Raw genomic sequence first — 23,753 nt, 5'->3', positions numbered from 1 at the left:
TTAGTTAAACTTCCCATTTAATTTAATATCCACTTCATAGGAGCAAATTAGAAACACTGGCCCACATTTATTAGTGAGGCACCGATATGGGAATTGTGGGAAAACGTATAACGTGCAGAAATTGGGACTAAATCCAACTGGATTAGCATTATCTGTACAAATATAACAATTATTTCTGTAGGATTACCAATGCAGTAAAATGAATGAAATACATTTTCACTGAATAATCCAGAGTTGCCTAAATGTTTTGATCTTCCAGAGTTCAATGAATACCGCAATGAATTGGTCAAATATAAAAGTGGCCGACATGATCATTTTTAAAAGCGATTTATGGTAATTCAGATATGATTCTGATATCATCATACGTCCCTACTGTCCATCAGGCCTGTCAGTGAGAACACTGATGTAAGGTCATGAAGTCCCATTCAGTGAAATGTAAAAAGCATAAACTGATCCCAGATCAGTATTTTTCCTCCGAGAGGTTTGACAAATATGGGCCAGTAGAAGGCCAGTCTGTCCAAATCAGCAGGGAGAACATCTCCCCCTGCAGGACTTTCAGTCAAACCACACAGGGAAAAAAATGCAGTTCTGTTTTACTGTAAACAGTTCAGAGGCGTGTTAAACAAAAACAGTGAGAAATCACCCTGTAGCTGTTATTAAAGATACACTGTCACACTTTCTCACAGCAGCTGAGTGGTTGCTGGCTTCCGGTGGATTTACTGTAACGATGAATTTGTGAATTGCCAGCTAACAATGAAATGAAGAAACAAAGTTTCCTGATTTGCACGGTGTCTATTGTTATTTTATACAGTCTAACAAATAAATTAGTCTGGCAAGTTGCTGAGTTAAATGTTTGCTATCAGGTAACGTAACGTTACATCTCTGCCAGGCTGGCTTTTTAACGTTAAATACAAGTACATTACACTGTAATGCAGTGAGATTAACAGTCGTAAATACACAACAAACATTTTCTTAAAAAAAAACATTATTTTCATTTTGCCTTCAAATATTTATTCCAGGTATTGATCACGCTGTGGAAACAGACTTTTATATTGAATAATCCGACCACTAACTTATCGCCGGCTTCACGGTTCAGACAGTAATCAATAATGGCGGAGGTAAGAAACAAAGATCAGCAGCTGTGACAGTAAAACAGAAGTAATCGCGCGCTGCTGTACTTTCTCTTCACTTTAGAGCAGGGCTTTAGTTTGTTCGTCTTTTAAAGCCAGTGCACTTCCACTTGTAAACCCAGCTGCCTCCGTGCGCTGACTAGCTCTGTCTAACTTCACCAGTTCTCACAACAAGCTAACGTTAGCTAAGCTGGCTAGCTAGCTCGCTCGCGGCTAAACTCGCACGTTAAACTTTGTCAAACCTTGAGACGGCAGATAAAATTTAACATTGTTAGCTACTAACTTTTCGCTGTTTCTGTTAAACAAATAAACATCATCGCAGAGAAAGACTCATCTGGCGACGTTGACGAGGCTGAACTTGGCTTCCTACTCGGCAGCGTCTTGTTCGAACTGACCTGTTCCGCCTTAAATGGTGCAGTAGTTACACTCTGGCGCCTCAGGCGTTATTATAATAACTGCTGCACCATTTAAGGTGGAACGGGACAATTCGAATAAGCAGCTGATTTCCGCTTCGTGCGCCGTAGCTACCCGCTCTTTCGCCATAACGTTTGTAAGTCACGTTAACTAAAACAGTTTTCCTTTCAAAATCGCCTCCTGTCCGCGTATTTCGGAAGTTAGCTGTTGTTTCCTGCTCGGTTCAGTAAGTATCGTTAGCGGTGTTCCTGCTCATCCTACTCGGGCTGCGTTAAACCCGTTACATTAACCGTTTCCCCGCTTCAGATTCCCCCCACAGTCTGCAGCAGCAGGACGAGCTCAGATACTGACCGACTGTTTAACTCCACTGCAGCTGACGGACTGCTGTGAGTTTGTCGGAGGGCTTTCGTGCAGAAGTGTAGAGGAGGAATGTTTGTGTTCTCATTATTATTTGTTAATATAAATGAAGTGTGTTATGTGATGAAAGTAAAAACATCACGATACTTCAGGACAATTTCATGATATTCGATGTGCAACTTTAACACAGTATTTAGCTTTTCTGTTAGATTGGGCAAAATGCATAAGGAAAACAGCAGTGCTATAATGTAAAAAGGCTATGAATAATGTATAATATGAAAAAAAAGTTTTTAAATTCAACATTTACAGAAATAAACTGAAGAAACAGTCTGTAGCTGCTACTCTGAGCTCCCTACTAACTCTTCAGTGTTCCTGTTAAATAATGGAAAATTCGAAATATAACTTTGGTCAATAATTCATCTCATAAATATCACATATATCCACAAGTTACCATATATTATTGTCATTTGTTCTAAATCAGGTGGTATATTTTTTTCACTTGTGCTCCCTGTAGTTCTGTAGTGGAAAATTAAAATTGTAAAATTAAAAACTTTCAATACATGTAATTGTTCCATGATTTGGATGGAAGTATTGATGTTCATGATACTCAGATACTCATGAGTCATGATACTCAAGTTTCTCAGAAAAGCGCTTTGCAGCTGAATTTATTATAACAATAACATCATATTTTCCACCTCTAGATATAATTACTGTAGGGAGTTAACCCTTTCTAGTAAAAGGAACCCAAGCAGCTGATGGGTCATGGATAAAGGGACAGGGACTCTACAGTAGGGGTTCAAATTCAGTAACCACAGATCTATTACATAAAATAAGCAGTACTTTTGAAACTTAAGGCATTTAGTCTGTTATTCAGTAGTGGTAGTGGTATCAGCACATGCCTCACATTTAGGTTAAAAATTAAGTGTTGATAGGTTCTGCTAACCTTTTTCTGATTCTGTGATCAGCTGGCTGGCCTAAGTGAACTGGTCAGTTTTTGCATTGTGGTGGCTGCATAAGTAGCTGCTGGTTCTTGTTAAGCATAGAGTTACTCTCCATTAATTTTTTACTAAAACCACAGCTCTGATATACTGTAAAAATTATGGTGAAAAGTAGTTTGTGGTCATGTACTAACTTAGTTTTTATTTACTGTTTACAGCTTTCCTTAAGCGGTGCCAGGACACAAGGTAATTCATCACAGTTTATGATTTAAATTTTTTATTGCTTTCACTCTAGCTAACCAGGTAATGTTCAGATAACGTTTAAATAACTGTTTAACCCATTAACACCCAAAGACTTGAAAACGTACAATAAAAATATTGGCCACTTTTTTTTTTTCTGTTGGTCAAAAATAGTTTAAATTTTGTGTCAGGTCACTTTGTGGCACTGCCTGTCCAACCAGTATTTGAACATTTTAATAACCCTTATAGTTCATATTTCTAATTTAATTCAGAGTTGGAATTTTGGAAAAAAGAAATACAAAAAAATTACAAATAGCTTTTGACAATAATTTCTCTCATAAATATCACATATATCCATGAGTAACCCATATATTATTATCATTTGTTCTGATACAGATGGTATAGTTTTTTTCTTGCAGGTCCAATTTTTTGATAGTTTTTTTTGTTGTAACTTTTTTTTAATGTTTTTATGAAAATGTATTGTTCTGTTTATCACAATTTAATAATTTCTCATGAAGTGACCAAATTGGCCAACATCAAACACATCACTTTACACACACACTCACAAAACACACAGAGTGTATACTGTCTAGGAGAATTCAATACCTTTCAATGGAAAGCTACTCTGTATTAGAACAATCGAGTGTTTCCCTGAAATCCACCATTGTTATATGTCATTTACACTTGAGTGTAACTCATTTTGTTGGTGCTTGATTAGTTCTGTACTTGCTTGGATATCTACAAAGATTGTTTCATAATCATATAGTCTAAACAATTACAGCAGAAAAACGATAAGCAGTAAATTGCTTTGTCAGAGGCGAAGCATTAGAAAAAAAGGTATTAGAGAGCTTTTGTTTTCTTAAATGAAGGGGATTCGGCTATCCGGGAGGAGGATGGGGACTTTGAGCCGACTGCGGACATGCTTGTTCATGACTTTGATGATGAGCAGACGCTGGAAGAGGAGGAGATGCTGCAAGGAGAGACCAACTTCAGTGCTGAGATAGACGACCTCACTCGAGTGAGTTACAGCTACTGCTAACATGCTTTAAACCTTACAACTCATCCAGATGCAAGAAAAACTCATCAGATAGTATTTCTGTGCATTTCTGTCTACGGTAGCTCCAAAATAAAAGTTATGTTCCTTATACCAGGTTATGTGGGGTTTTAACAATAGCTTTATCAGCTTTGCAGGTGGCACTGCAGTCATAAACTGGGCCAAGGATATGTTGACTTCCGCAGTGATTTCTGTAGTTCAGCCTTCAATGGTTTTAAAAACATTTGTTGATAAACTGCTAACTTTATCTATCCTTGACAGTGAGCTTTAACTGCACCCACTGTTCAGCCACTTTCTGTCCCTGAGATGATTAATCACCTAGCGTCAGTGCATTAAACAGTTTTGCTATGCAATTTTCTGTGCGTCTGATTAGATGTCTAGCAATGTTGTGCTGCTTTAGAAACGTGCACAGTATAAAGTCTCAGATCAGGATGTTGTTGAGTAAAATTACATAGGAACTTACCTAGGAACTGACTAAGTGTTAACTTACTTAATCTATACAGAGTACTGTGCAAAAGGCAGAGACCACCCTTTCAGTTATTCAGTTGAGTACGTTATTCATTTTTCAGTGTAAAAGTGGGAAACATACTTAACAGAAAATTACACAAAAGCATTGTACACTAAGTGTAATATGTAATCTATCAGTATTTAATTTGTCCACTCTACTTTTATTCATTCTACCCCCATTTTAACTCTTCTGTCTTTCTAATCTTAAAACTAATAAGTTACAGCTGTCTTCCCAACAAAAGCTGTTACCAAAGCTCTTACTGACATTGTTCCCCTTCAAAGAGACGCTAACATTCACACAAACAACTACCCAAACACACCTTAGCTGCCTTTTGAATTTCTTTCTCATGTACACATAAAATGGCTAAAGGAGCTATTTCTGAAGAGATTAGTTATAAAATAATCCACTTGCATTAGGAAGTGGAAAGTCAAAGGAAAAGAAGTGAAAAACTGGAATAAATAAAATATATATTAAAAGATATCAGAAAAGTGGGACTCCTGACAACCATGCAAGACCACCAAAATAACCAAAAATCTGTACTTAAAACGTTTATCTTTCTGAGATTTGAGAAAATCAAGATCCACTCTTGCTTCTTGCTTTTTGTTTTTTCTGAAAAACAGTTATTGTGAGAAGACATCACTATGGGTCTGAAATGATGTGTAGCTGTCAAGGAGACCTTATTGAGCAAAGGAAATAAACAAAAGCATTTGTACTAGAATGCTGAAAGTGGACATCTGAGATGAGAAGTAAGATTTTATGGACTGATGAGTCTAAATGTTTATTTGGGATTCCTTGGATTGTGTGCAGTAGAAAATTCCACTTCTAAATCTGAACTTTGGAGGTGTGGAAAATGTTTCTTGCAGATTTATTTGAAATACTTAAAGCAAGTTGCAATTAAGGTAAAGGGTGGACACACTGAACACTGAGAAATCTGATACTATATTTAGTTGTTGATGTTTCTGTATCGTTTTCTGCTAAATATATTTCCTGCTTTGTTGCTGATGCTGACAAATGAATAACTTGTAATTAATTGGCGTTTTGACTAGAAAGTAAATCATTTAAAGGTGGTCTCTGATGACACAGGTCTTCTGTTGTGAGTATGGGACTTCAAAGTGGTCATTCAGAACAACACATGATGGTGAATATCAGTGTTAACATGTATGTGTGCTCTGGGTATGCTACAGGAAGGAGAGATGCCTCTTCACGAGCTTCTAAAGATGTATGGTTATGGAGGAGATTCAGCAGAAGAGGAAGATGAAGGAACAGAAGAGCAGGAAATCTCAGAGAAAGATCAGAGGGGCACAGCTCAAGGAGAATTCAAGGCAAGCAAAGTAAATTAAACAGCAAAAGTAAAACATGTTGACTTTTATTTTTCAAATATAAAGATCTTGACTGGTTTTCCTCTCCCGTTCTCTCTCCATGTGCTTGGCTGTGTAAGGAGGACAGAGAGTCATGTGACCAAGAGGAGGACACCCGTTCGTCCAGTGATGAGTCTGCTCAAAACAGAAGGGCACACGGCACAGCTCAGCTTCTCTGTCCTGAGCCATGCAGCTATTTTGACAGTATGTTCTAGACTCTTATTAATGATCACAAACAGGTTTATAGTGACTTACAGTGGCACACAGATAGTGTTATGTCCTTTGTATTATATTGCCATCACATTAATTACCCAATTACCTCATTCACTCAGTACATCTTTAATGACCTGGAACATTTATTTTTCACTGTAATGCACACAGTGTTCTTCTGTTTTAAGAGCTTGGCATCTTTTCTGTCTTTTCCTGGCAAACCGCCCAAAAAGACAACCAAATAAATTTTTGGTTCTCCTTCACTGTATGAAGTGAATGGACATCAGCACTGTGTTTGACACTAAATGATCTATTTAAATGAGCATGTTTGATTCATAGGTAACTATGCTGATGAGTCTGAAGATGAGGAATATATTCCATCTGAGGAGTGGAAAAAGGTATAATTATGAAAATGGGTGCTTCTAAACTACAATTTTCGTACTGAAGTGTTCGGGTATACGTTATTTTTAATTAATGTATTCAAATGTGTCTTTGGGCATCCAGGAGGTTAAAGTTGGACCAATGCACCAGGCTGAGACACCTGCTGGGCTGTGCAAATATGAAGACAACGAAAAGGGTAAACTATGTTAAAAGACATTGAAGTAGCCATGGTCTGTGTTTTTTTTGTCCTACTCATTTGTCCATCATTAAACTTGACTCACTTATTTTGTCCATTTTTTGCCGTTGTAGTGTATGAGAATGATGATCAGCTTTTGTGGAATCCGGAGTTGCTGCCCGAGAACGAGGTGGTGGATTATTTAGCTGAAGCTTCTAAACGCACTGGGGAGGAGATCAGTGGAGAGGCCCTCCCAAAGAGGCCTCTTATTAAGGACAATGAGCAGGTAACTAAATATGAAATGTTGTGCTCATTTAAGGATTCTTTCTGTCCTGATAATGTTGCTATAACCCAGGCTGACGTTTTCCCATTGTATATATTACAGGCTCTCTATGAGTTAGTGAAATGCAATTTTAACAAGGAAGAAGCTCTAAGTAAACTGAAGTTCAGCATAAAGCCTGCTAAAGGTAAGCATGTCATGTTCTTACTTTTATATCTATATGCCTACACTTGTCTTAAGATAAGATTAAAATAATTATGAAAAACCCATTTGAAACATACTATAAAACACATTGCACTGTGTCTATTACTAATGTTAACCTGAGCAATAATGTTTTCAAATTTTCTTACTTTTGTTAAAAACAACAAAAATATAAATATGATCCGTGTTTCCTTGGAAAAGCTTTAAATGAGAGTTAGTTTGTTATGAATGCTTCTGTTTCACTGAAATCTCCTTCAGAGGACCTGTCATTTTGGACGGAGGAGGAAAATCGAGATTTTGAGCAAGAAGATGAAGCATGTGGAAAGGATAATTCTGTAGAAGCCAACAAGGTGAGTCAGAAAGCTTTGACGCATTTGACACAAAGTGAGCATGATTGACTAAAATCAATTAAAACATTAAATGTCAGCCCAAAAATCATGGATGATGTTCTTAAGACATGCTTGTTTGTATAGCTGGGCAATATGGGAAAAAATCTAATATCATGATACTTAAAGAACTTTTTTTTACAATATGTGACCTGTCATGATATTTCTCTCATAAGCTTGAGCAGACAAAGTAGTATCATATTTAATAAATACTAATGAAAACTTTACATTTTTACATTACGTTTTACATACTATGCATTAAACAAACTATGCTCTCTTTGTAATCAAACATGCAGTTGAGTAGTGTTTTTAAGTTTGCTCAGCATACTGTGACATATTGTGACTTAATTGATCATGATAACAGTAAATATTGTCATATTGCCCAGCCCTACGTTTGGCATAATTGTTTAAACTTTGTTATCCAGATGAAAACTAGTTTTGTAAAAGAAGGTCTTGCCTTCTATTAAATACTGTAGGATGTATGACCAGATTATTTCTTTGCAAAGCAGATCAAACTCTGGAAAAGAAAAGCCAGTCTTCATCCTGATGTCACGTAAGCCAACTTTCAGTAATGTATATTTGAAACCGCATCCCCCTTTTTTTCTTTGTTTTTAGCTAGATCTCTGGTGTGAGTCTGATTAAGTTCCCTCTGAGATTTTCCACAAGTACGTAGCGTGGAACCAAGCAAATCTTTTACTTTTTAAGTTATTGTTAATATAATTCTTGCTGCAGCATCACATACTGCTCAAAGTCTAACAAACTCTTTTTGAAACTCTTTTATCAGGTTTGGTTACAGTTTATTCTTGCATATCCTGGTCAGACTTTCCATGAAGTATATGATGATTTTATATCTCACCTTCAAGATTTTGAATTCTGCTGTAGTGCCACGGACAGTTGTCCATTGTTGATGGTCACATAAAATCTTCCAAAGTTTTATCTGTCTGTTTTGGGCAGAAAATCAACAATAGAATGAACTGGGTGATCACCATTCAGTCAGATTGGTTCCAGATAGTCAGTCTTTTTATATGTATTTTTATTTGGATTTTTTTGGTATGTCTGTATTCAGGCACTTCACAGGCCGGCTGTTGAGTGAGACGGAGAGCACTGAGGTCAGCCAAACTATTGGTCATCCTGTTGCTTCCAGCTGTGGTGGTAGCCAGCTGGAAACTGAAAACAGCCTCACCACACACAAAGGTTAGGATGCCTGTGTTTTGTGTGTTAATATTGTATATTGAAGTTCCTTTACACAAACATTATTGCAGACACAGGACTTGTAAATAATTTTCACACAGCAATTACATGTAGCTGGACTTTTAGGTGCTGGAATCTGTGAGGTGGCATTTTAAATTAAACTTCACTTTAACCTGTATCTTTTGGGATAGATTTTAAAGTTCTTTCTCTGGTTTTTAAAGCTCTAAATGGTTAAAGCACCTGCTTACTTCACAGAATGACTGTGTTCCAATACGTGATCTGAGATTTGCAGACTGGCCTTCTGAAAATACCTTTTATAAAATACAGAAACGTGGAGAGGCCTGTTTCTGTTATCATGCTTTTAAACTGTGGAACTCATTTCCACCTTTTGTTATGACAGTCAAGCTTAGTGCACACTTTTAAGAAACATTTGAAAGCATCTCTTTAATTTTGCTTTTATTACATTTTTACCTCTCTTTTTGTATTTATCTTTTTAATTTTTATGAATACTGAATAGCACGTATAATAGAAGAAAATACAACTCAACTTTAATTGCTTCTCTGAAACTTTATGCCTTGTCTGTAAAGCACTTTGAGCTACCACCGGTATGAAAAGTGCTCTATAAATAGTAATTATTCAGCCTCCTTTACTAATCACAGTCTTCTCTATGCCTGTCTATACCACAGATGCTGATTTCCATTCTACTGAGCAACTCCTTGCCTGTGTTAGTGACCACACAGGTGACCGTAGCAACACAAATGGCTCCTCACACGGTTTAGATCATACCAGATCAGACACAAAGTTCCATTCCAGCTCTAAGCCAGACACCAGCAGTCCAAGCACAGAACCTGTCAGTCGTTTGGTCAGACAGAGGGAGGATGAGGAGGGCTTAGAGAGCCCCTTGAAAAGGCAGAAGACTGAGGTGGATCTCCTTATGAAAACAGCTGTCTCGGGCAGCAGGATGGAGACAGTTTAACACCAGCAGTAACACTCCAAGAAAATATAGAAGGTACAGATTTGGCTGAATTTCAGGGATTTGATTTAAAAGCTTTCTGTGGCTGTGCTGATCTAATTCATACCCCAAAGCGACATAAATTAGCAACCCAAAGGTTCTTGTAAGCTTTCTTTGTCATTTTCTTCTGTGTAAGGTCAGTAAAGCCCAAGATATCAGAGTTCATTTAATTATTAGCCAAAAAATGTAAAGCACTGTATCTAGTAATGCACATTAGATTTGTAACTAGATTACAAAATCACAGCTACTAAATAACAAAAGCTCTTTGAAGTGATAAAAGTGGCAGCTTTAGCAAAATGTAATTTATAATTTCATTTCTTTGAAAATGAATACAAGGACAAGAGTGTGATAACTTAGTAAGGAAACAAAAGAAAACCTCATTACCCATTTTTTCTATGAAAAAAATCTCATTACTGATTTAAACAATTTTGTATTCACAATATAATGAAGCATATCAGTTTTAGTTCTGACTCCCCCTCCGCTCCTCCAGTCTAGTTTTGGAATTTATATTTGAGCATGTGGAGAGAGAAACGTCCTTTTAACACTATTACTGCTAAAAAGGTTTTGTAAGAAAATATGTTCATATTTTTGTATTTGATAGCTATTTATATTTTTATACGACAGTGGCTGAACATGAGTTTGGTGCAGAAGGTATAACTGTTTGTGGGCAGTGTAAGACTGAATAGTGCTATGTATTTCTTGTGACTGTCTGTCTCAGCACTATTGCCTCAGCCACATATTATTTTTTAAGGTTTGTAGAATAATTCCATGTTTGAAGGATTTTTTTTTTTTCACATAATGTGAGTTGTGTAAACTTTTACCATAGTGCTCGTAGGTTGTTTTATCGTACTTTTAATATTTTCTATTTTCCTCTACAGTGTTTTACTAGTAAATCAATGTTCAATATTTTTTCTTTTGGTCTTTCGTCTACTTGCCACATTTCATTTATGAACACTGTAAGCTAAATAAAGTAGTTAATTATTTCTTTGTAATCTGAACCAAGTAAAACCTCACACACCAGCTGATATGTTTGGTGGTGGTTATGCAGAATGCATTTGACTCATTCTTTATATTTATTTTCTGAATTTTGTTGTTGCAGCAGCAAAAGCATAACCATGAAAACAGACTTGTTTCTGAACCATTAATCTCAGGAGATCCCTAAGGGAAAATTCCAGAACTCCTCCAGTTTTTTGGAAACTTCTAATTTCACTGAGAAAATGAATTGCGTTACACATGAATGATGAGGGAAGCAGGTCCTGCTTTAGGTTTTTCCGAGTGATTAGAAGAAAATAATATGTATTCGAACAGGTGTTGTAGCTGCCTGGAAATAGAGCCTACTGAACCACGTCTTTGTTAGTTTCTGACTTTTACCCACATATGAAATCTAGGTCATTTTGTCAAAATAATGATTATATATAGATTATTTAAAATTAACTGGTAGTTTGAGGTCTTCCGCCCAATGACTGCTGGGATAGGCTCCAGCACCCAAGCCCCCCCGCAATGAGTAACCTGCACTTGTGTGCTAATTGCACCATTTGTTGTATTGGTGGTTTAAACCGTGACCTTACCACTAGGTGGTGGTGTTACACTTCAAAACACTGAATACGTTTCTCCAGTTAAGACAGAACCAACAGGTACAAAACTGTTGCTGTATGAGTGCATGTTTCACTTAAAGTTCATTTGAGCAGTTAATTAGTAATCATTCTTTCACCATTAAGACTCCTAAAGATATAACAACACTGCTGATGCTCCTATAGGTCACAGAATCTTAGAAACCGGTGGAAATGAAGGTGATATATAGCTAACAGGTTGATGTTCAGGATTGAACCCTGTTGAGATTTGAGTAGAGGCAGAGTGTGCTGTGTAGGCATAGAGAGCACTGGGCCTGACAGGCTGTTATAATATTCTGTGCATATTAAACGCATACTTCACTTTTGAGCTTCCCAGAAAAGCGGCTGCAGATCACAGAAATGTCTGTGAAAGCCTCCCCCAGGGATCTATTACAGGAGATTTCCCCAGCTTCTTACCCCTGTCCCCTCCCCCCACACACAAAAACTGTGCCATGCATGTACCCACCACAGAGGCGTATAACGAGTAATCACTAAAAGAGTCATAAAGACACAGTATGAGTTCATTCCATTGTCTGAAAACAATGAGAAATGGAAACAGTAAATGACAGAACATGCTATAGACTAATCAAGTAGGAATGAAGGTCATGCAGAAGACCATCAGGTAAAAAAGGTTTAGGTTATTACTTATGTCACCAGACTAATTAACTTCAGCAATAAACTGAGTGAGAGCGAGAGATGGGAAGAGGTAGAAAACCATACTAGAGCCTCTCAATTCCTCCCTTTGTATCCTCCTTTTCTAATCAGTGCTGAACATACTTCCTCTGCCCCGTCTGCGGCTCCCCAGCTGTCTGCAAACAGCGCTCCCTGCTGAAAGAGGGAATTTTTGATAGCAATTAACTCTTAATAGCTTTACCCAGAGCTCACACTGACACTGTTGCTCTCCCCCGTTCTGCCCCTTCCTGCCACATTCAACAATGGCTGGATGATAATTGGTGAAATACCCCAGGTGGAAGGCAGGGCTAAATGTCATCTATCCCGCTGAAATGAAGGATTTACAAAAGAGTGAACACTGCTGTCCACAAAAGTCCTTCATCCCACTCTGAGATACGGCAAGGACCAGACCTTGAAAACAAAGGGAAAGTAATATTTCACTGTGAAACAGATGAATGCACTGTTGGATATTTCCCTGCTGCTGTGTTTGGGATGATAGGTGGGGTGTATCTCCTGGTGGCAGCAAAAGGTTAGTTAGCAAAGGCAGTGTGGTTAATGTGCAGAAATAATCTGTACAAGTTGTTGAGAGCCAGATGCATTTTGACTTTGATTATTGTCTTGTTCAAAGGGGCAGTCCACTTAAAATTGTTAACAAGCCCAACAGTGAAAAAAACATCACATCTGGTTAGCAGGATTTACTTCCATAGTACTAAATTGTATCTGTTCACTTCTATTAATTATTAGCAGTGTTGGCATTTACGTCGCTTTAAAGACAAATGGTTTAAAGCAGGGCTGCCCAAAGTGTGACCCATGGGTTGGCTGTGAGGATGTTTGATTTGGCTTGCCAGAAAATTATGGTCAGGTGTCTGCATACTTTTGGCCATACAGTGTGTATAACTTTTTAAATTCTTATTTTCCTCTTAAAATTGTATTTGGATTATTGTAGCATCAGTGTTTATTTTAGCAATGATGTTAAAATAAAATTTTAAACCTTACCATCTTTCTTTCGCTGTATATTGCTTGTCTTTCTGGCCCTCAGCCCACCATAAACATTGCATTTTGCCTTCCAAGACGAAAAGTTTAGGCACCCCTGGTTTAAAGACATGATTCAAAATGGCTGTGGCGTACACCTCAGAAAAAGAACACCCCTGTACCCCTGTATTATAATAAGTGGCATTGTGTCTGCTGAGATCAGCTAAATAGCTACTTTATCAGATTCCTTTTAGACCAATTAGGTCATAAAATGATCCCCCTTTCATCATGCACACAGTGATGTCAAGCAGAAGCAAGATCCTCAAACAACAATAGAACCACGCCCCCTCTTAGATACCATGGCAACCTTATGAATATCATATCCATCAAATGTCTTGGCCACTGTTGGAGAGAGAGGCCACTGGGGTTCATTTTGTTGTCTTTCTCATTCAGTACACGCTAATGCTAAATAGAGACATTAACCAAATTAGCGGGCTATGCAGTGGGGGAGGTTTTCCTGCCAGTAGCAGACAAAGAGCCACCATCATCATCGTCTCTGGGGAGCCAGACACAACACACACTGGGAGACGCTACCAGTCAAGAGCCTACATGCATAGCAAACCGACTGCACTGATTAAAGAAAGAGAGAGATTAAACCTAGAAGTAAGCGAACGCACTGGCCCTGAATAACTCGTTGAATGGAAAAAGACAATCTAAGGCCAAAACTGATTTTTATCGATTTAATATATCAATATATAGAGATATTTATCAACAGCTCATTTTCATACAAACGTGAGTGAGACCATTTGGCATACAGTACAGATATCCCATGTAAGTACAGTGTCACTAAATTAAAATCCACCCCCAAAAGAAAAAAAAAAACCTACACAGACACAAAAACACAAAAAAATAAAGTACATAAACACAAACAAGGCACCAATAAATTAAACTGATAATCCTCTCTTTCAACAAAGAACAGAATCTATTAAATAGAATTAAATACAACATGAATGCCTATTTCTGCAATGATTTACTGTTAAAAATCTAATTAAATTAAACACACACAGAGGAAAAAAAAATTAAATCACTTTGGCAGATTAATTTTTAGTTACAATCAAGTAGTAAAGAAATCCAGTGCTCTCGTGTACAAATAAATTCATATATGGTCTACACTCTTCTTCTCCAGGAGGCTAATATACATATCCTTTTAAAGAAATGTTCAAAACATTATCAAAAGTTTTGCTGTATGAAAACGTATTTACAAATCATGATTCAAACCCGGTGGACAGCTCCCATCAACCCCCCTCCATCCCCCCTCCCCCCATGTAATCATTTACACAGTGCAGAAGGCTTCTCAAAAAAGTTTGTGCAACAAACAGTGTAGAAAATATCTTGGATACGGTTGTGGAATGGACATGTTTGTTTGAATGAAAATAACAGACCCCTTCTTTCTGCTTCCTGATACTGTACATCGACATATGAAAAAAAAAAAAAAAAAAACAAGGAAAATTTGCTTGGACATTTCTTCAAGTAGTACACGATCTCACAAGGGAAATCAAAATGGAGGTCATAATATCCACAGATTACAAAGCGAACCGATAGGAATGTCACCAGGGTGAAAAGGACCAAGCTTTACAGTTAAGTCACCAGATATACCTTTCACAAGTCAAATCACTTGGGGGGGCTTTGCTCTCGAAGTCCACCACACCGAGGAGGGAGTACTGTACAGTTTCAGGAGAGCTCATTTGTCCAGTGTGTTTTTTTCCCCCATGTGGAGGAAAAGCTAGCCCTTTCAAACACAACATAACTATTTGGGGCCATGAGGAGGATGAGTTGATTGAGTAGGTGGGGTGAGAAGGTTGGAAATGGTTAAAAACTGATGTTAGTCACGATGGGTAGAGATGAAGAAGCAGCTCGGTGCAACCCTGCACTGCACCATAGGACAGCAGGGATTACCATTAGATATGCATAGAGTAAGAATGCAGAAAGGTCGACAAAGCACTGGTAGTCATCTACAGAGAGGCTGAGTTTTAGCTGACAGACTCTAAAAGCTTCTTCTAGAACTTTGAGACCGCAAAATAAATTATGGTTGATAACATGTCTCTACGTATCCCTAACTTACAGAACTCAAACAGTCTCCAAAAATCTTGATAGCTAGAGTCCTCAAAGCATCAAAGCATCCCTTTAAAAGTGTTTGAAGATGAGCAAACTCCATAGCAGCACCTGAAGTTATGGAGTCACGGCTACTTAGAAAAGGATGTTTGTGCAGAACTCTGATCTCTAAAAGCAGAAAACACTAACCATATATATTTATGTACACATACAAAACACACACAAATACCCAGACCTAGTCTGGAGAAAGACAAGTATTATTACCCTGTATTGCTCGTCTAAGATTCTTAAGAATCCGAGACCTATGTGGTTCACATTATTAGACCTGGTGTCAAAGAAGTATCTGAAGTACAAGTTCTATAACATTAGAACATTAAAAAATGTAGTCTATTACCTTAGCAATGTTACAAAAGATTTTTTTTGACTAACAAACCGTTTCTAAACGTCACTGTCATAACAGAACATATCTTTAGGAGAAGGAAAGACTTTCTTAACTTCCATGCACATCCACAAAAATCAATATGTAATTTTGGACAATTTTTTTTGGTCCATCATTCGTCATGACATGTTCAATTATGAGTGACGAGAATTTAATATGACAGCGGTAAAATTCGTTTTTGAAACTGGTCCACGTGAAACACCACTGAGGATGAACAGTGACGGATTCCTACAAAAGCAAACTGCGATAAGGATACATCTGCCAGCTTCAGATCATCCTGACAGATCAAATTCATCGCAGCACTGCCATCCACAAAGATGGAAAGCTACATGCCAGCACGCTCAGCAGAGTCTGTACACTAAAGCAGCAAATGCTGGCCATTGCAATCAGAGAAAGAACTTCACATGCGCCCACCCCTCTCTCCCACGTCTCCCACAATTCATGCCGAAAGAACCTTGACCAGCTGACTCCTACACTAGCAAGCATGCAGTATCTTATTGGAGGAGTTCTCTTTGAAATGTTGAAGGTGTTGTACAAGCTCTATGCTTTACTAGGCATGTCACGGGAGAGAATAGCAGAGGGGGCCAAGAACAAACAGGCACTCCAGATGCAAGGCCACCCACACGCAGTGCAGCACAGCACACATAACACACACACAGATGATGAGGAGTCAACAGTCTTGCACACCCTGTTCGCGAATCGCTTAAGAGAGAAATCTAGCCCAAAAAAAAAATCTTCACAAGGCAGAGAATTCTGCCACACCAATATAATCAAAATGCACCATCTGGCAATTGTGAAGTCTTATTATCAGTTCCGAGCAGGCAAATGTCTTGTTCTGGTGAGAATGCCAGAACTCGTACCGCTTTTCTCTCAGCACATCAAGGTAAATAAGAGAAAATCTCTTCTTTTGTGTGGAATTCCTCTTTAAGCCAAGGCTTATATTGTCAGGGCTGCACAATCTACTAAGGTGACAGCATGTCTCAAACATGCTTAGGTCACCTTGAACAGTTTCCATATGTACAGCAGTATGCGAGCTTGACTCTTGACTTCAGGGCTTCATTACTTTATCAGGTCAGATTTGAACCTGTGTCTTACAGGTGTCCAATCAGCTGAGCAGTGTTCCAAAGATGAAATGGTACAGAGATAAATGACCACTCATTCATCTTGTGGACCGTACCGGATGGGCTCAGCATGATAGACCCGGATATGAGCAGGAAGCTCATATGGCTGAGAGGATAGTCAGAGAACAGTATCTATGATTAATCTTTTGTACAATTAAGTCATACCACGTGGTATTTAGTGTCATCTTCAGCAGCTAAATACAGGCAGGAGGAGTAGATGTGACAGAGTTTTGGTCATAGAACAAATCACATCACAATCAACTCTGTTTTCAGGGCTGATTTTCAAACAATCAACCTTATTCCTTTATGTGTGCACAATAACATATGACTGAGGTAAAACTAAAAATCATATACTAAACTGGTAACAGAAACTTATGCAGGAGTACTGAGATGCTTTTTATCCCTGCAGATGATTAGGCTGGGAAGAGCTCAGGAGTAGCGAGCTCTGGGACATGGAAGACCCAGTGCTGGTGTGCTGAAGAAAAAGACACGTACAGTATGGGAAACTGTCTTCCTTTCCTGCTCCAGATCCTTATATGACACGTTAAATAATCATGAAAGATTACGCCTGGATCCATTATGTATGGAAGACATCTAAGTACAGTTGATGTGGTACTGGAAGATTGCTGCAAGAAAAAAACATTAACTTTCAGGACTTACTTACTGGTTACTTGGTCCTGTTCACAATAGCAAACAAATAATTTCATCGTCATATAAGATATCACTTCAGACCGTCTCAATTGTTTGCATCAGAATTTTACATACATTGTGTATGCAAATTCCATGCCCTCCATCCCCATTCAGTGTTAATTTTATGAACATCTCATGCCAATAGAGCAGATTAGCCACCGTCCCCTCCCCTGAGCTGTGTCCCGCTGTTTCCTGTGTTATTCGCCTCTGGCACAGCCATGCCCACAAGGATACCCATTTCTGCATCCATGGCTCAGCCCCAAACAGGCTTAGCATGTTTACATCAGCCAAAAAATAAAAAATTAAAAAATTAGCATCTAATTAATGAAACACAGCAGGCCATTCCTGCAGTGCACGCTGCAGCAACCCCCATCAGGAGTTCTAATAGGACATGTCTGTAAGGTTAGTCATTATTAAGCAGCATTGACTACTACTGTTCCTATGGGTAAAGGCAGTAGTAAGAGTAGTGCTATAAAGAAGCTAAAAATAAGCAGAGGTTATTGTTAGTCTGTAATGACTGCTGATTCTGAAAGAACAACTACAGGCTTCTACAGACACTAAAAGACAAACCCAGTTTGTCTGGTAACACTCAGCCATGGAGAGCGAGCGCCTGTGTCCTCTGCTCTCTCTGTGTGCCCCCCTGTGTAGCGGTGTAGTCTCCCCAGGAGACCACGGGTCCGAGACGTGAGGATGGATGGACACAGGGAGGGGAGGGAAGGGAGAAGGGAGGGATAGAGGGAAGGAGAAAACGGCCTCAGGGAAATCCATCATCCTCCATACTGAGCGCCACGCGCTGCAGAGAGCAGATAAAAAACAAACAAACAAACAAAAAAATACTGTTACATACATACAGTGCTGGATAAAGAGTGGAAGAAGGAAGGAAGGAAGGAAGGAAGAAAGAAAGAAAGAAAGAGTTATTTAAGCTGACCGCAATTATTTTTCACAGTTGTTTGTGTTCACAAACATATGTGGATTGGGCGCATTTTTATCTGCTGGATTGAGGCAATACGATGTAAAAACAAGTCAGAGGACTGACGAAAACAACTAAAGTTCTAAATTCTGTCTGGTGCTATAACACCATTAGAGGGTAGTGATGAGTAATATTTGTTTACTTGAGCTTGAGCTGTGTCTGTAGTCTACAGTATTGTAACAACTACATAGCAATATAGCTAATAAGCCAATTTGGCCACTTTAGTCTTGTACTTTAATAGTTGAATACAATGAACAAAAAAGGACAGTTAATTTTAAATTTTATTCAAAAGTTAAATTTCTAATCATGTTTATTTATAAAGCAAGTAATTGCTAAAATTTAATGATCACGACAGGCCTAGAAAGAAAGAAAGAAAGAAACACAAATAGAGAGATATGGAGAAACTGCGGGAGGGAGAGAGTGTGTGTGCTTGTGTGTGTTGGGGCAAACAAGTGGAAGACGAGTCACAGACTCAGAGATGTCCAATAGGCAGATTTCCCCACCCCCCAGGCACAGCTCCACTGGAGCACTGGAAGGAATCCTGTTCTGCTGTTCAGTCACTGGGACAGCCCCCTTCCCCCAGCCCCACTGACAACTCTATCTCAGCTTATAGCTAACAGTCTGACTGGAGAAGAGCGCCCTACAGCTCAAACTCTGCACAGAATCCTCTCTCTTTACTGGGTATTAGGAGGCGAGCCCACTCTCACGCTGACACTGGAGCAATCCTCCCTGTTCCTGGTCATCTCACCTCTGCGGCAGAAAGTCGTGCCATCATACCACCCAATTTAAAAGTTACTCAGGCCGTTACATCTTTAAGCTTGCTTTTTCCTGGCAAAATACAAGTCAGGCTTGTGATTACTAAGATACTGTCAACGTATGAATGAACCATAAGATCCAACCAAATATACACTGAAACAAACAAAACACGTTTCCTCAAAAAGATTGTCCAGTCATCTAAGGTGCTCATTACCCATCCCTACCTCAGCCATATTGGCTCTGGGAGGATCACTGTTTCCAAGTTATCAAACATCAAACAAGAAGTATAATGCTAAGACACATAATGTGACACAGACCAAACAAAACCAAATGCGTCTAAAAGGAAGAACAAGAAGACTGAAATTCACTTCCAACAATGTATGAATGAAAATGTGGTGAAGTGTGAATAGAAAAAACAGTAAAATTTGGTGGATGAAGGATGCATGTCAGAACGTGTTCACTTTTGAGTGTCAGAAACATGACAATGTGCGTATCTAGTGCTGCAGAGTGGTCTCCTCTCCTAACATCAGCATGTGCTGGCCATGTCTGGTTTGGCCCTGGTCTCTTTTCATCCACACTAAACCACCTTTCCTTTCCTTCACTTGGTGCTTGCTAACATGGGTGCCCCTGAGTACCAGTGAGCAGCCGGATCGGGGGGCCCTAGGGGCAGAGCTATGAAGGGCTGTCTGGCGCTGCCACTCACGGCTGGGTAGACGTGGCCGATCTGCTCGCTGCGTCCGATGTGGATCTCATCATCGTCATCGTCCTCCGTGGTCTTGCGGTACACTGGGTTATCGAAGTTCATGCTCTTGGTGTTGCGTCGCCTCCAGTTGCGCCAGACCAGGTAGCCTCCGGTACACAGCAGGCCGATTACCACTGTGGCAAGGATAGGAACTGCATGCGTTTAACACACAGCCGACAGACACGGCGAGGGCGTTAACACAGCCAGAGGACACAGAGCAGCGCTTCATGACACACATTCAAAACACACACAGCAGCTTGGCATAGATGGCTCAAAAAGTGGTTCCGGTGTTTGAGTAGCTTGACAGGTAAAATATTTCAAATTTCTCCAAAGAGATGGCCACTACTTTCAAATATCAGATTAATCAAAATGATCTCTCGGTACAAGTTTCTATTGCAGTATTTTTCAATCAAATCTCTGTTTGCTACATCAGAATCTTATCGCTTTCGCTAAGCTTTTCCAGTGTTTATGTGTGATCAGACAGGAGCCCGCAAAAGCTCTCACACAAAGGTAATGAATTACAAAACTTTCTTCACTCTGGAAAACTAGTCCTATCTCTGAAAGGACAAATTGTACAGAATAAATGTTTGGAGATTGATTTACACATATTTTTGATAGAAGAATTCACTGAAGCGTTCTACAAAAACACACTTTGCATAAACATTTGCTGACAGAATTCAGTAACTGTCCAGTGGCTCCTATTATACAGTGCTGTGGAAAAGCATTTGCACCTTTTGGATTTTCTCTGCATATTTGTCACAGTGAAGGCATTTTGATCTCTAACCAAAATCCAATATTAGAAAAAAGAACTTTAAAAGAACTTTATCAAACAAAAAACATTTTTTTTAAACTTTTTTATTATTTCATTTATTTAAGGAGCAAAGCTATCCAAAATGTAAATCACCCATGTGAAAAATAGCTGTCCCCTAATAACTTGATCTTGACCTTGACCCAACAGCAACTGACTTGACCTAACAACAACTGACCTTGACCTTGACCTTGATCTAATAGCAAAAACTCCAACTATCATTTCCTATCTGATATGAGCCTTTCACACCATTGTGGAATTTGAGCCCACTCTTTTTCACAGAGGCTGAAGTCAGGACTTTGACAAGGCCACTCTGTAACATTAGTTTTGTTTTTTGAGCCATTCAGATGTGGATTAGCTTTTCTGTTTTGGATAATTCTGCTTAACCTGATTCAGTTTCTGCTTCAGCTCATGGACAGATTCCTTAGGAATTTTCTAATGCACAACCGAATTCATGGTTTATTTAGTAATAGCAAATTGTCCACATCCTGCAGCAGCAAAACATCCCCACACCTTCCTGCTACCGCCACCATGTCTGAATGTTAGTATGATGTTACTATTTTGAAATGCAGAACTTGCTTTACAGAACATATAAATGGACATGTCTTGTCCAAAAAGCTACATTTTGAACTAGTCTGTCAATATAACATCACCTCAAAAGGCTTAGGGATTTTGATTTTTTGCAATTGTGAGAAGGGCTTTGATGTTTCTTGTGGCTAGCAATATCTTCTGCCTTTATGCTCTTCCATGAATAACACTGAACACTGAGTTTAGAGAGAGCTGCAGCTCCTTGGGTGTTCTCCTGAGATCTTTGGTGACTTCCTGGATGATTTGCTCTGTGCCACTCCTGAGAAGGTTCACTAATGTTCCTAGGATTGTTAGTTTGCAGATAATGGCTCTTACTGTGGAAGAAACTAAAAATAGAAATTATTTTGTGACCCTTCCCTGAATGACATATTTCAACAGCTTTTGGATTTTCTTTTGATTATGGCCTAGTGTGCTTGTAAAAATTTGTGGCAACTAAATCAATCTGATGGGCTGGAAGCATTCAAGCCTGACTGTGTTCAATCAACTGAATCTCTTTATCAATTAAACTTGGTTAATTGGTTGCTTAAATAACTAAGGAAATACTTTTTTTTCTACACAAGTGATTTGCATGTTGGATAACTGTGCTCTATAAATAAATGAAAGAATAATTAAAAAAAATGTGTTTTGTCTAATATTACATTTTGTTTAAAGATCTACAAGCATACAATCCGACAAATATGCAACAACAGAAAATTAAGAGGGGGCATATACTTTTTCACAGCACTAAGTCAGTAAGTTTTAAATGTAGCAGATAGAGATGTGTTGGAAAAATGCTGGATTATTCTTTTAATTATTAAGCATTATTCCTGAAAAATGATAAGAAGTGGCCAGAGTTTCTGAAACTGCACAGAGAGCTGAAAAACAGCATATCAGAGCCAGAGCTGCAAACAGGCATGCACATTCACAATGGCTTTTTGGGAAAGGGGTGCATGCTGGAGGTCTTGAAGGCACAGACAGAGATGAGACTGGCTGTGTGTGTGTGTGTGTTTATGTGAGGGGGTGCAGTACATTGCTATTCAGGAGGAAACGATAACCATGCTTGGCTTCACTGCAGCGGCTGGCTAGCCCCTCTCCTAATTTAAAAGATCAGCAGTGCCTGTGCTAGTCCCCTGGAAGTTCCCCTTAATTGCTCTTTTGTCTGAGGGACACGAGAGACCTCCTCATGATGTGTTTTTCTTCTCTCTCCCACTTCTATAGAACTGCTCCACACAGCTAGAATGTAGTGTCTGTCTAACCGTCTGTTTCGAGCCTAAGCACTCAAAAAGACAGTCATCAAAGATAAGAGGAATAAGAGAGGGACTGAAATTACAAAAAGGGCTGAAAAATCGGTTTTTGAAGGACGATGTTTTAGTTTTAGTGACCTCAATTACGAACATGTGCAAACACAAGGTCATCTTCACACTCAGCAAGGCGGATGGAAATCAGCAATCAGCATTCATTAACAGCTATGGATCAAGGTTATCAGTTTTACCTTTATATATCAGTCTTTAGTTCTATATTATTTCATATTTTTCTTGAAAATTTAGTTCAGTTTTAGGTAGATTTAGCAATGTATTTGTAATTATACGAAGATATTTCTGTTTTGTTTCTATTTACTGGATTCAGTTTTAGTTTTAATAATTAAAAAAAATTGCAATCAGACTGAAGTGGAGACTTAAGGTGTTTGGGAAAAACAAACCGTATATGCAGATCAACAATGTAAATTTAACTGATATACTACAAAGAACAAATGGCTGAAGTAGCCGAATACAGGATCAAGGACAAACAGTGTCATAACTGTGAAGCACTGCTGTTACATGAGACCCAGTGCTCATGCTGTCTCAATAACAGAGCTCAAGGCCATAGATTTGAGTTGAATATTGCAGGATCATGGTTTAGTTTTATTTGACTGTGATAAAGGTGATACTCCATCATCAGCAAAGGAACTGCTCTGCAGCCTAATGGAACTGTGATTAGGGCTAAACAATTTGGGGAAAAATATTTAATTGTGATATCTCAGACCAGTATAGTGCCTGAGATTATTTTCTACAAATTATAGCCCGATTTGGGCGGCACAGTACATAGCACTGTCACCTCACAGCAAGAAGTGCCTGGGTTCGATTCCCTGCCTGGGCGTCCAGGGTCCTTTCTGTGTGGAGTTGGCATGTTCATCCCACAGTCCAAAGACATGCAGTTAGGTGAGTTGGAGATGAAAAACTGGCCATGGGTGTGAATGAGGATGTCTATGTGCCTGCCCTGTGATGGACTGGCAACCTTACCAGGGTGTTTCCTGCCTTATACCCAATGACCGCTGGGATAAGCTCCAGCACCCTGTCCCAGAAGGATAAGCGGCTTAGAGAATATGTGTTTGTGTGTGTAAAGTCCAATTCAGTTATATTTAGTTTTTGGACAAAAAGACCAGAATATCCACTTCTTCTGGCTTAAGGTTTGAACGGTTA

The 23,753-nt window shown here is 38.8% G+C and overlaps 2 protein-coding genes across 4 annotated transcripts in view; one reads left to right on the top strand and one right to left on the bottom strand.

Moving 5' to 3' along the window:
- The first annotated feature begins 1,068 nt into the window (after positions 1-1,068).
- mier1a (mesoderm induction early response 1a, transcriptional regulator) lies at positions 1,069-9,870 on the top strand. Of its 3 annotated transcripts, none has more exons than XM_036570664.1 (13): positions 1,069-1,118; positions 3,058-3,085; positions 3,949-4,097; positions 5,826-5,963; positions 6,080-6,203; positions 6,549-6,607; positions 6,714-6,786; positions 6,900-7,051; positions 7,151-7,232; positions 7,505-7,596; positions 8,139-8,185; positions 8,699-8,826; positions 9,510-9,870. In XM_036570664.1, the coding sequence occupies exons 1-13, from the start codon at positions 1,110-1,112 to the stop codon at positions 9,797-9,799; spliced, it is 1,371 nt and encodes a 456-aa protein (XP_036426557.1). In that variant the 5' UTR covers positions 1,069-1,109; the 3' UTR covers positions 9,800-9,870. The 3 variants fall into 3 exon arrangements, with proteins under 3 accessions (XP_036426557.1, XP_036426556.1, XP_036426555.1); XM_036570663.1 differs by having other exon boundaries at positions 5,826-5,972; positions 8,142-8,185; XM_036570662.1 differs by having other exon boundaries at positions 5,826-5,972.
- Positions 9,871-13,815: 3,945 nt separating this feature from the next.
- lrp8 (low density lipoprotein receptor-related protein 8, apolipoprotein e receptor) overlaps positions 13,816-23,753 on the bottom strand; it is a 169,865-nt gene continuing 159,927 nt past the window's right edge. Inside the window, exons 18-19 of the mRNA XM_036570667.1 lie at positions 19,881-20,053; positions 13,816-18,244 (exon numbers count right to left, since the gene is read on the bottom strand). Of these exons, the coding sequence (XP_036426560.1) occupies positions 18,206-18,244; positions 19,881-20,053 (212 nt within the window). The 3' untranslated portion in view covers positions 13,816-18,205. The remainder of the gene's footprint in view (positions 18,245-19,880; positions 20,054-23,753) is intronic.

This window comes from Colossoma macropomum, unplaced genomic scaffold, assembly GCF_904425465.1.
Source record: "Colossoma macropomum unplaced genomic scaffold, Colossoma_macropomum, whole genome shotgun sequence".
Classification (NCBI taxonomy): Eukaryota; Metazoa; Chordata; class Actinopteri; order Characiformes; family Serrasalmidae; genus Colossoma; species Colossoma macropomum.
Note: the sequence above shows the minus strand (reverse complement) of the source record. Positions and strands in the feature narration are given on the sequence as shown.

Excerpts from the sequence above, each read along its gene's own strand:
- mier1a (XM_036570662.1), top strand. Across the intron at positions 5,973-6,079 it reads GAGAATTCAAGGCAAGCAAA|GAGGACAGAGAGTCATGTGA; the intron begins GTAAATTAAACA and ends TGGCTGTGTAAG. Across the intron at positions 8,827-9,509 it reads CAGCCTCACCACACACAAAG|ATGCTGATTTCCATTCTACT; the intron begins GTTAGGATGCCT and ends TCTATACCACAG.